The sequence below is a fragment of the Lathamus discolor genome, chromosome 24, assembly GCF_037157495.1.
Source record: "Lathamus discolor isolate bLatDis1 chromosome 24, bLatDis1.hap1, whole genome shotgun sequence".
Lineage (NCBI taxonomy): Eukaryota > Metazoa > Chordata > Aves > Psittaciformes > Psittacidae > Lathamus > Lathamus discolor.
The window spans coordinates 610929-623215 of record NC_088907.1 but is presented as its reverse complement, the minus strand read 5'-3'; the positions used below and the strand labels follow the sequence as shown (position 1 = coordinate 623215).

At 63.8% G+C, this 12287-nt stretch overlaps 1 protein-coding gene across 5 annotated transcripts; it reads right to left on the bottom strand.

Annotated features, from left to right (window-relative positions):
- Positions 1-6: 6 nt before the first annotated feature.
- LOC136004131 (platelet endothelial aggregation receptor 1-like) lies at positions 7-12073 on the bottom strand. 5 transcript variants are annotated; one of them, XM_065660344.1, is made up of 18 exons: positions 11993-12073; positions 10475-11217; positions 8526-8630; positions 6848-6940; positions 6639-6743; positions 6409-6509; positions 6238-6330; positions 5103-5349; positions 4903-5017; positions 4682-4818; positions 4165-4377; positions 3179-3353; positions 2444-2564; positions 2169-2332; positions 1974-2076; positions 1140-1286; positions 940-1068; positions 7-863 (listed from the first exon to the last, which is right to left on the bottom strand). In XM_065660344.1, exons 4-18 carry the CDS (start codon positions 6937-6939, stop codon positions 544-546), a joined length of 2262 nt encoding a protein of 753 aa, XP_065516416.1. In that variant the 5' UTR covers position 6940; positions 8526-8630; positions 10475-11217; positions 11993-12073; the 3' UTR covers positions 7-543. The 5 variants fall into 5 exon arrangements, with proteins under 5 accessions (XP_065516416.1, XP_065516415.1, XP_065516417.1 ...); XM_065660343.1 differs by lacking the exon at positions 11993-12073 and having other exon boundaries at positions 10475-11641; XM_065660345.1 differs by lacking the exons at positions 10475-11217; positions 11993-12073 and adding an exon at positions 9950-10214.
- Positions 12074-12287: the final 214 nt, after the last annotated feature.

Here is a 12287-nt window from a genome sequence, read left to right as displayed (position 1 = left end):
AGTATGGTGCCATACTGGGATGATACAGCCCCATACTGGGACCATCTAGCCCCATAATGGGACATACAACTCCATACTGGGACCACACAGCCCCATGTTGCCTCGAACTATATGGTTCCATAGAGGGACCATATAGCTCCAAACTCCCTGGGACCATCTAGTTCCATAGCAGGACATACAGCCCCATAGCACCCAGGACTGTATAGCTCTATACAGGGTCAATATCGCTCCATACTGAACCATACAGCCCCATAGTACCCAGCACTGTGTAGCTTCATTCTGTGACAATACAGCCCAAAAGTTCCTGGGCCCATATAATTCTATAGTGGGCCGATATAGCTCCATATTGCCTGTGACCATACAGATCCATGCTGGGAAAATATGGCTCCATACTGCCTGGGATCACCTAGCTCCATACTGGGACAATACGGGCCTATAGTGCCTGGAGCCGTGTAGTTCCAGACTGGGACAGTATGGCTCCATACTGACTGGGACCATCTGCTTCACACTGTGACCACAGAGCCCCACAGTGCCTGGGGCCATTTAATTCCATACTGGAACGTGCAGCTCCCTGCTGGAACCATACAGCCCCGCAGTGCCTGGGCCCGTACAGGTCCATAGTGCCCAGGAAGGAATTGGGCAGGGCTCACCCTTACAGCCCTGGGCAGTTCCTCCCGTGCCCCGCATCCCTCGGGAGCTCAGACCCGCGGCGGGGGGGTCCCCCCGGGCCCTACCTTCCCCGCAGAGCGCCCCGGTCCACCCGGGCGGGCAGAGGCAGGTCCCGTCGGGGGGGTGACAGGAGCCCCCGTGGCGGCACAGGCAGGGCTGTGCGCAGGCAGCGCCCCACGAGCCGGGGGCGCAGGCTGCGGGCGGAGCAAGCGATGGGGTCAGCGGGCGCAGCCCCGCTCCGCGCTCCCCCCCCCCGAACCCCGCACTCACGCTGGGCGCAGCGGGGGCCGCGGAAGCCCGGGGCGCAGAGGCAGGAGCCGTTGGTGGGCAGGCAGGAGGAGCCGTTGGCGCAGGAGCAGCTCAGGGCGCAGCGCTTCCCGTAGCGGCCGGGCGGGCAGGCTGCGGGCAGCGGCTCCTTAGCCCCGCGATGGGGGCCATGGGGGGTGATGCGGGGGGGGGGGGGCACTCACGGCGCTGGCAGGAGGGGCCGCGGAACCCCGGGGCGCAGGTGCAGGAGCCGTCGTGGGGTGAACAAGCGGCTCCGTTGCGGCAGGAGCAGGGCGAGAGGCAGCCGCGGCCCCAGAAGCCCTGGGGACAGCTCTGCTTGCACTGGGAGCCTGCGGGGGGTGTGTGTGTGTGTGTGAAGTGGCTCTGAGCCGGGTTCGGTGCGCGCTGAGGCCCAGAACCCCCCTGTGCTGGGCTGCATCAACAGGAGGTGAGCAGCAGGGCAGGGAGGGGATCCTGCCCCTCTGCTCTGCTCTGCTCCGGGAGACCCCCCTGCAGCACTGGGTGCAGCTCTGGTGTCCTCAGCATAAGGACATGGAGCTGTTGGAGCAAGTGCGGAGGAGGCCACGAGGATGAGCAGGGGCTGGAGCAGCTCCCATAGGAGCCAGGCTGGGAACGCTGGGGCTGCTCAGCCTGGAGAAGAGAAGCTGCGTGGAGAGCTCAGAGCAGCTCCCAGTGTCTGCAGGGGGCTACAAGGACGCTGGAGAGCGGCCTTCATCAGGGACTGGAGCGATAGGACAAGGGGTGATGGGTTCAGACTGAAACAGGGGGGATTTAGGCTGGATATAGGGGAGTTCTTCCCTGTGAGGGTGGTGGGACACTGGAATGGGTTGAATGGAGAAGCTGTGGCTGCCCCATCCCTGGCAGTGCTCAAGACCATTCTGGAGCTGCTCCAGTGGAAGGGGTCCCTGCCCGTGGCTTTGGGTGAGCTTTAAGGTCCCTTCCACCCAGCCCATTCCATGGTTCAACGAGCGCTGAGGGCTCAGGGGGTGCCCCCATGCCCGCGGTGCCCCCGTTACCTGTCCAGCCGGGCAGGCAGCGGCACTCGCCGGTCACGGGCTCGCACCCATCGGCGTTGGCGCAGTCGCAGCGCTCCCCACAGCCCGCCCCGAACGTCCCGTTCTGGGGTGCAGGGGGGGGGGGGGTCAGTGCCGGGGGGGGGGAGCGGCACCGAGCCCCGGTGGCGGCGGCGCGGGCAGGGCTGCGGCACTCACCGGGCAGGGCTGCAGGCAGCGGGGGCTCTGCCAGCCGGGGGGGCAGCGGCACGCCCCGCTCTGGGGGTCACAGCCGGCCCCATGGGCACAGTCACAGCTCCGGTTGCAGCCGGGGCCCCATGCGCCGGCGGGACACGGGGTCGAGCAGTCGGGGCCGTGCCAGCCTGGGGGTGAGGGCGCAGTGCGATGGAGGGGGGGAGCTTTAGGTGTGCTTTAAGGCCCCTTTAACCCAACCCATCCCATGGCTCCATGGGGACCCCCCCGCCTGCACCCACCTTCCTTGCAGAGGCAGGAGCCGTCGAGGGGGGAGCAGGCCAGTGCGTGCTGGCAGGAGCAGCGCCCAGAGCAGTTGGTGCCGAAGGTGTCGGGGGGGCACAGGGAGGAGCAGTGCTCGTCCTGGGGGGGAACACAAGGGCCTCAGCACAGCCGGGACACCCCCCCCCCCCAGAAGGGCTGGGATGTGTGGGGAACCCCGTGTCCCACCCCCGTCCTCCCATGGGACACACACGTTGTGCCCAGGGCTGTCTGCATCCCCCCCGGGATGCCCAGAACTGCCCCCCCCACCCCGAGGTAGCAGGAGCCCCAGCCCAGCCTCACCGGTGCCCAGACCCCCACAAACCTTCCAGAGCCCCGGTCTTACCCTAGAACCATCCAGACCCCCCCTTCCCACCCCAGAACACCCGGACCCCCACTGCCCCCCCTAGGACCACCCAGACCTCATTTCCCTCCCTGGGACCACCCACAGCCCCAACCCCCCAGACCCTCATTGTTTCCCCCTCCCGGTCCACCCAGACCCCCAATTTCCACCCCAGACCTCACTTTCCCCCCAAGAAGCACCAGACCCCCACTGTCCCCATAGGGATGCTCAGACCCCCGCTGTCCCCACAGGGATGCCCAGACCCCCGCTGTCCCCGTAGGGATGCTCAGCCCCACCCTGTCCCCATAGGGATGCCCAGACCCAAGCTACCCTCCATGTGCTGCCCTCTCCCCACCGCCCCGTATCCCCGCACCGTGTAGCCGGGGGGGCAGTGGCAGAGGCCGGTGGCCCCGTCGCAGACCCCCCCGTGGAGGCAGAGGCAGGGCTGGAGGCAGCCGGCCCCGAAGGAGCCGGGGGGGCAGCTCTCGTTGCAGAAGAGCCCGGCCCAGCCGGGGCTGCAGACGCACTCCCCCAGCAGCGGGTGGCAGCTGGAGGTGGGGGGGACACGCTCAGCACCCCCAGTGCTCCCAGTATGAGCCTTTGGGGGTGCAGGGAAAGGGCTTTGCAAATGGGGGGGGGGGGGGGACAAAGACGTTGCCTTTGGGGGGTTAAGGTCTTTCTGGTCACTGGCATCCTGGGGTGGCAGAGTGGGATGGGTGGGATGGGGGCGCAGGGTGGGATGGGGATGATAAGGGAGGGATGAGGGGTGGAAAGGGTGAGACTGGGGGTGGGATGGGAGTGATAGGGTGGGACGGAGATGGCAGGGTGGGATAGGGGCGCAGGGTGGGATGTGGAGTGGGATAGGGGCGCAGGGTGGGATGTGGGGTGGGATAGGGGAGCAGGGTGGGATGTGGAGTGGGATAGGGGCGCAGGGTGGGATGTGCGGTGGGATGGGGGTGCAGGGTGGGATGTGCGGTGGGATGGGGGCGCAGGGTGGGATGTGAGGTGGGATAGGGGCGTAGGGTGGGATGCGCAGGATATGGAAAGGGTGGGATGGAAGTGACAGGGTGGGATGGGGGTGGCACGGTGGGACAGGGATAGCAGAGTGGAATGTCGGGTGGATAGATCAGATGGGATGGTTGGGGGTGCATGGGCTGGATGTGGTCCCACCGCTGGCTGCTGGTGGCAGGGCTGGATGTGGGATGGATGTGGGGTGGATGTGGGATGGATGTGGGATGGATGTGGGGTGGATGTGGGATGGATGTGGGATGGATGTGGGGTGGATGTGGGGTGGATGTGGGGTGGGTGCGGGGTGGGTGCGGGGTGGGTGCGGATGGGGCAGGGGTTGTGGGGTCCCACCTCTGGCTGTGCTGCGGGTGGCAGAGGCAGCGGCTCTCGCAGTGGAGCCCGTAGAGCCCGGGCAGGCAGCGCCGCTCCTCGCAGCGGCTGCCCTGGAACCCGGCCTCGCACAAGCAGCCGCCGTCCACGTGGAAGCAGCGGCCGCCGTTGGCGCAGTCGCAGCGCTCCCGGCAGCCCGGCCCGTAGCGCCCCACCGGGCACCGCTCCCGGCACCTGCAGCGGCGGGGGCGGGGGGGGCTGCACCGGGACCGGGCACCGGCAGCGGCGGGGCTCGGCGGCTCCGTCCCCGTGTGCCACCTCCCGGTGCGCCCGGACACCCCCAACCCTGCCCCCGTGTGACCCCTCCCCGTGCACCCCCACCCCCATCCTTCCCCTTGTGCCCCCCTCCCCAAGTGTCTCCTCCCTGTGCACCCCCACCCCGTTTGCTCCTGTCCCCGGTGCTCCGTCCCCATGTGCCCCCATCCCAAAGCACCCAGTCCCTACGTGCCCCATCCCCTGTCCCCCCATCCCTGCTCACTGCTCTCCGGTGAAGCCGGGGGCACACTGGCACTGCCCCCCCTTGGGGTCACAGTGTCCCCCGTTGTGGCAGTGACACTCGCCCTGGCAGCCGGGGCCGAAGCGTCCGGGGGGGCACGGCACGGAGCAGATCTCCCCCTGCGCAGGAGCAGGGGGGTCAATGGGGACACTGAGGCGGACACCGCGCCTTGCGGGGGGGGGGGGGTGTCGCAGCGCACCTACCATCCATCCGTGCGGGCAGACGCAGGCGCTGGTGCCGGGGGGGTGGCAGAGGCCCCCGTTCTGGCAGGGGCAGGGGGTGTCGCAGGGGGTCCCCTCGGGGCACGGCACCTCGCAGCTGCGGGGGGGGGGTGAGGGGTGAGCGGGCCCCCCCCAGCGGGGGTGCGGGGTGGGAGGCTCCGGGCGGGGTCCCCCGCACTCACAGGGGCCCGGCGAGCTCCGGGGGGCAGCGGCAGGCGCCGGTGGAGGCGTCGCAGGCGGCGCGGGGGGGGCAGGCGCAGCGCAGGCGGCAGCCGCGGCCGTAGGTGCCGCTGGGGCACGGATCGCGGCAGCGCGGGGCCGCGAAGCCGGCGGGGCAGGAGCAGGCGCCGCTCTGGGGGTCGCAGGGGGCTCCGTGGTGGCACTCGCAGCGCTGAGAGCAGTCGGGGCCCCAGGAGCGCTCGTCACAGCCTGCGGGGACACCGCCGGTACCGGCCCGTCCGTCCCAGCCCTTGGTGTGCACCGCGCCCCGTCCTGTGCCACCGCGTCCCATCCCGTCCCATCCCAGCCCTCCCCATCCCAGCCCTTGGTGTGCCATTGCATCCCATCCTATCCAGCCTAGCCCAGGCAGCCCATAATGTGCACAGCTTCCCATCCTGTGCCACTGCAACCCATCCCAACCCATCCCATCCCATTCTAACCCATTCTATCCCATCCCATCCATTCCATCCTATCCCATCCATCCCACCCTACCCCATCCCACCTCATCCCATCCCATCCCACCCCACCCCATTCCATCCCACCTCATCCCTTCCCATCCCACCCCACTCCGTTCCACCCTGTTCCATTCTTGTCCTATCTCCAGCCCGCCTCATCCTCATCCCCTCCCCGTCACAATCCCATCCCCATCAATCTCCAACCTTATTACATCTTCATCCCTATCTTCTGTTCATCCGAATCTCCATCCACATCCCAACCCATTCCCACCCCATTCTCCAACCCCATCCCATACCATGCATAACCCATCTCAATCAGTCCCCATTCCAGTCCCGTCTCTATCCCATTCTTCATCCCATTCCCAACCCAGTCTTCATCCTTATCCCATGACTACCCTATCCCAATCTTCCTATCCCATTCTCCATCCCCACCTCATTCTCCATTCTCATCTCACTGTTCATCGCCACCCTTCCCCATCCCATTCCCCGTCCCCGTTCCACCCTCCATCCCTCTCCCAACCTCCCTCCCCATCCCAATCTCCTGCATATCCCCCCCCTCCCTCCCATCCCAGCCTCCTCCCTGTCCCCATCCCATCCCCATGCACCCCCTCCCCGTGCCCCCTCCCTTGTCCCCATCCCGCACCGCTGGAGCAGTCGGCTCCGCGCCAGCCGGGCTCGCACTGGCACCGCTCCGGAGCCACGCAGCGCCCGTGGACACACTCCTGCGAGCAGCGCGCTGCGGGGACACAGCCGGGGGCTGAGCGGGGACAGGGCCCCTCCGGAGCCCCCCAACCCGCCCCGCTCCCGCACTCACGGACGCAGGTCCCCCGGCTCTCGTAGTAGCCCTGACAGCACTGGTAGCGCCGGCGGGACTCGGTGCGCAGCGCCTGCCGGTACTCGGTGCGGTGCACGATCCTGCGGCACCGCTGCCGTCAGCGGGGGCACACAACAGCCCCCCGGGACACCCCGCAGTGGGGCAGCCCCCATGGTCGTGGGGACCCCCTGCAGTCCCCGAGAGGTGCCGAGGGTCGGGGATGCTCCCACCTCTGCTGCAGGCAGGGCAGGGAGGTGCCCATCACCGTGGGGCAGGGCTCGCTGGAGGACACGACGTGGGGTTTGGTGTAGGACTCCTTCACCGCCACCGTGAAGCTGCCGATGGGGGGGACACGGGGTGATGGATGGTGAGGGCAGGTCCCGGAGGGGCGGACCCCACCACCGTCACCCCCCAGCACCCCCAGCGCCCCCAGTCCTACCTCTCCCAGTAGCTGCAGACGTTGGGGTCGCTGGGCCGGAGCGCGGACAGGAGGCAGAGGTGCAGCGCCAGCGCCGCAGCCCGCAGCACCATCCTGCACGGAGAGACCACGGCTTCACCCTCTGCCCCGCCGCATTCCCGATCCACACCCTCCACCCCCGGCTCCGGAGCAGGATCCGGCATCCCCATGGAGCTGCCTTCAGCATTCCTCAACCCCAGCCCCGGTCTGTGCCAAAGGGAAACTGAGGCACGGCCGCGGTGGGTGGCCCCACGCAGCCTCATCCCAGCCTCCCGGCGCTGCATCCTGGCATCTCCCTGTCCCGGTGCGGGGGGTACCCGAGGTGCCAGGGTGGAATTCGGGATGGATGGCGGCTCCCACCCCCTGGCACGGCGCCGCGCGGCCCCAGCTCAACCCGGTCCGTGTTTATTCCCTGTTGCGTTTCCTGGATCCAGCAGCTTCTTGCTCAACCCAATGAGGGTCCGGCTTTGCCGGGGCGGCTCCGGGATCGCTGCCAGCCTTGGGGCTCGAAAGGGGGGACAAGGAAGGGACCCCGAGCCCGCGGGGCCGTGTTTACCGGGACACGCGTGCTGCGGCTGAGCCCGGTGCCGGGGAAGGAAACAGAGGTTTCCTGGTCGGCACAACTGGATTTATGGATGCTTCCACGCTGCTCCAGCCATGGGACACCCCAAAAGTGCTGCTCCGGCAGCCCCGGAGTCCATCCGGTGGGATGGAGGGAGCGGGTGACCCCCCCTTATCCCGCAGGCGTTGGGTTTGGGTGGGAAAACTGTTTTAATGGGAAAGTTTTTCCGTTCTGCTCCCAGCAGCGAGGCATTAACTGCTCATTAATTAAGGAATTGGATCCTCCCGAGGGGGCAGAGCCGGGAAGACCCCCCCAGCCCTCCCCATGGCCCCGCTGCCGGCCCCATTCCCTGCTCTAGCAATGTGGGGGGGGCCTCAGCCCTGCTCCAAACAACAGGAACTGCTGGGAGATGCTGGCAGGAAAAGCGAGGAGTCATCAAAACCCGCTGGTGGGCCCCATCTGCTCCTCTCTGGGGGGGCCCTGGGCTTGGGGAAGAGCCCTCCCAAGGTCGCCATAGGGGCAAGAGACTCCCCCAAAGAGCCATTGCTCTGGGGCCACCCCATGGGTGCCCCTGAGCAACCCTGGGTGGGATGGGGAGCATCACCCGCCGGTGATGGGGTGACATGACCCAAAGGGAACAGCACGGGGTGGGCAATAGGGCCGGGGACCAGGGACCAGGGACCAGGGGAACAGCCCTGCCCCATCCTTGCTGGTGACATGGTGCTGGCCCTTCCCCCCCACCCCCCCCCCCCACCCCCCCCCGGAGCCACTATCTCTGCTCCAGTGCTTCCTCCAGCACAACCCGATGGGTGACGAGTTTCCTCCGGAGGCTTCGGACCCACAGGGTTGGGGCTGGGTGAGGGGGACCAGGATGAAGGTCAGGATCAGGGTCGGGATCAGGGCTGGGATCAGCAATGGGACCACCACAGGGTGTCAGAGCATCGTCATCCCGCTGGCCCCTCATCCCCCATCCCCCCGTCCCCATCCCTTTGCCTTGTCCGCTGGGACCCTGCGGCATTCCCAAGCCCCCGGCACGGCGCTGGGACCGTCCCCTCCGGCAGCACCCCCAACCCCAGCCCCGGGGGCGCTGGCACTCACCTGGCCGGAGGCCACGGTGCGGTGGGGCTGGCGCTGGCGGCGTCGGAAGCGGAGGCAGGGCCGGGGCCGCTGTCAGGAAGTTTGGGAGTTTGGCCGCGGAGCCGACTGCGGAAAAGGGAAAAAAAATGAAAACCTCGCGCGCTTCTGGGTGGGTTTTTCCTTAAAAGCCCTTTTCTGGCCACAAATCAGCGCGTTTGGGAGCAGCAGCGGCAGCTCCCGGCGCTGGGGCGGGGACGGGGCCGTGGGGATGCTCCAACCGGGTCAGGTCCCATCCCCCTGTGTCCCCAGCAGTGTCCCCCCGTCAGTGTCCCCTGAGGGCTCTGTAGGGACCTGTGACCCCCGTGTCCGCGGGTCCAGCCCTGCCCGCCCCATGGCTGCGGACCGCGGGATGGAAACACGGCACCAATGAGGGTTCATCCCGGCTTCTCCCGTCCCGGTGCTGGCACCCACGGGCATGAGGACGGGACCCCCGGGCAGGGCTTTGCTGTGGCTTAACAGCAGCATCTGGTGGCAACGTGGGGAACAAGCTCGTGTCCAGTATCCCAGACCATTATCCTGGCATCCCAGCACATCATCCCTGCATCCCGGGCACACGGCATCCCAGAATCCCAGCATCCTGGACACATATCATCCCTGCATCCCACCTACACATTGCTCATGCATTCTGACATCCCAGGTACGCATCATTCCTACATCCCAACATCCCGGACACACATGGCCCCTGCATCCCGGGTAGATACCATCCCTGCACCCTGAGATCCCAGACGCACATCCATATTATCCCTGTTACACATCATCCCTGCATCACAACATCCCAGGCACGGACTGTTCGTGTCTCTGGGTTTCCCAGGCACACATGATCTCCACATCCCAGAATCCCATCACAATCATCCCTGCATCCCAGCATTGCAGACATATATCACCCGTGCATCCCATCACACATCATCCCTGCATCCCAGCATTTTAGACATGTATCACCCCTGCATCCCATCACACATCATCCCTGCATCCCAGCATTTTAGACATGTATCACCCCTGCATCCCATCACACATCATCCCTGCATCCCAGCATTGCAGACATATATCACCCGTGCATCCCATCACACATCATCCCTGCATCCCAGCATTGCAAACATGTATCACCCCTGCATCCCATCACACATCATCCCTGCATCCCAGCATCGCAGACATGTTTCAACCTTGACATGTTTCACCCCTGCATCCCAAACACACCCCATCCTTACATCCTGGGATGGTCCCTTCCAACCCAAACCATTCTGATCTGACGATTCTAAAAGCCAGGAATACTCTTTCAGTGCCATCTCTTCCCATAGGACTTGAGCACCAGCCCGTGGAAAATCCTCTCCGGGGATTTCCAGCTTTTGGGAAGGGTTTTTAGCAGGACTTTTTAATTCATCCCTAACCTTGGAAGCAATCTCACTGCTGCTCATGGAGGTAGCACACGGAATGCGCCCCCCCGGGCCGTGCGGGCTCCGGGCGGTGGGACCGCGAGGTGGCGGTGGCCCCGCGCCGCTGGTCCCGAGTTCTTGGCCGCTATCCCAGGAGCTTTGTGTGCTCGGAGCGAGGTGGAAAGCACCTTCCCGGGCGGTTTCCATGCGGTGGGAAGGCTCCGGAGCAGGTTATCCAAGGGACTGTGGCTGCCCCATCCCTGGCAGTGCTCAAGGCCGGGTTGGACACAGGGGCTTGGAGCATCCTGCTCTAGGGGAAGGTGTCCTCAGATGAGCTTTAAGGTCCCCTCCCACCCGAACCATTCCAGGATTCCATGTTTATTTCCCACTCAGCCCAAGCAGACGCTGTTTACAAAAGCAGGAAAACTTTATTTAGAATGGAAAACCTTGGGCAGCAGGAACAGCCTGTCCAGTAGAACCGCCGACACCCCCCCTATTCCTGAAAGCGCTCCCATGGGAAGCGCAGCTCATCCCACCTACCTCTCGGGAGCACTGGGAAGCCCACAGCAGCTGGTGCCATGGGGGAACGGAGGGGTTTAGGTTTCCTTCATCCATCTTCTCATCTCCTGCGCTGAAAACACGGAACAATGTTCCCTCCGGAGACTTCCGCAGGAATGCTGCTAATGTCATCTGCGCAGGCACAGGGCATTGTTAAGGGAAGAGTCTTATTTCCCAGCTGGAATATTTTCATGTCCAAGTTTTACTTCCGTCTATGAAAGCTGGGAAATGACGTGATGCATCCGAGAGCTGGGCACGGGGCTGAGCTCACTCACACCTTCATCCGCAGCGTGGTCACGGTGCAGTTCCCGCCAGGCTTCACCACACTGGGATGCTCCAAGCATAGAACCATGGAATGGGTTAAAGCTCCTCCAATTCCAACCTTTCAGGGGCACCTTCCACTAGAGCAGGTTCCCCATGAGAAGCAAGATCCAGCTTTGCACCCCTTTCTGGAAAAGCCTTTTTGGGTTGTGGCGCCCACATTGGGTTTTCCCATGGGAAAGGCATCGTTCCCAAGCGGCTCCTTCACTGCGGAGCCTTTCCAGGTTGGATTTCAGTGTGTAAACTTGAACAGGAAAAAAGTCACAAAAGGCCAGAGATTGAGCCAAGTGGGAATTCGAGGGGGTGGGAAAGGGATCCGAGGTGGGAAAGGTGCTGGTTTGGCTGCTCTTTGCGCAGTGTTTCTGCTCTGTGTTGAGGGATGGGCAAAGCAAATAAGAACAAACCTGAAAGAGAAACCAAATGAACAAAACCAGGGGAGTTTCCTTCTCCAGCCAAAAACAGAACTACAAATCCAGCCTTGCGTTTCCCAATGGGACCTAGGGTCCACCCCTCACACCAGGAAGATGCAGGATGCTGCTGGGGATGCTCAGGCTGGATGCCGATGTGCTCACAAACAGCAGAGCTGGGGAGGGTTTGTTTGAGCCCTTCCAGTGCATTTAACCCACTCCTGTAGCACCATCTCCACGCTGTTTTTTCTGGTTATTCCATGTTTTTCCAAGCTTTCCATCATCCCATCCAACAAGAAGCTGCTCTCAGTCCCCAGGTGGCCAATCCAAGACTCCAAGCCCATCTAGTAAGACCCACCAGCATCCTCATCCTCCTTCCTTGTCCCTCCCCATCACTTTAAGCCACAATCTCCTAACTCTTTCATGGCTCTGCATCTCCCCAAGCACTTCCCAGCTGAGCTGGCAGCTCGGATCCCAGTGGGATTCATCGCAAGGAGGTCAGATTTCGGCTTGGATTGAGAGTTTGAAGGGAGGATTCCCTTCCTGCCTGCTCAGAGGCATTCCGCTGTTGGAATCCTTGGCTTAAAATCCATAGGAATCCTTGGCTTAAAATCCATATGAATCCTTGGCTTAAAATCCATAGGAATCCTCGACTTAAAATCTGTAGGAATCCTTGGCTTAAATCAGTAGGAATCCTTGCCTTTAAAACCTGTAGGAATCCTTGCCTTAAACCCCATAGGAATCTTTGGCTTAAATCAATAGGAATCCTTGCCTTAAAATCCATAGGCATCCTTGGCTTAAATCAATAGGAATCCTTGGTCGTTGGGATGCTGGGATGACGTCGCAGGAGCATCAGCAATAAAGTCCCACCTCCTGCTCCTTTGATTCCCCTTTTCCTTCACACCAGTTAACACCAGTTCCCACCAGCATCACATCAACTCCCTGGGGACCTTCTGCACTGGTATCAGCTTTTCCCCCTGAAGCAGCAGAGCCGGATCCTGTTTTCCTCCCCATTCCTCTCCCAGGAAAAGTTTTCCTCCTTTGGTTTAGAGGAGGAGGGACACAAG

What these genes read in the sequence shown, in the direction of transcription:
- LOC136004131 (XM_065660344.1), bottom strand. Translation starts at nt 6,939, where the DNA reads ATGGTGCTGCGGGCTGCGGCGCTGGCGCTGCACCTCTGCCTCCTGTCC. An exon ending in TCTGCCCGCACGGATGGATG is followed by an intron (nt 4,819 to 4,902) that starts GTAGGTGCGCTG and finishes GCTCCTGCGCAG; the next exon opens with GGGGAGATCTGCTCCGTGCC. An exon ending in CACCCGCAGCACAGCCAGAG is followed by an intron (nt 3,354 to 4,164) that starts GTGGGACCCCAC and finishes CCCCACCTCCAG; the next exon opens with CTGCCACCCGCTGCTGGGGG.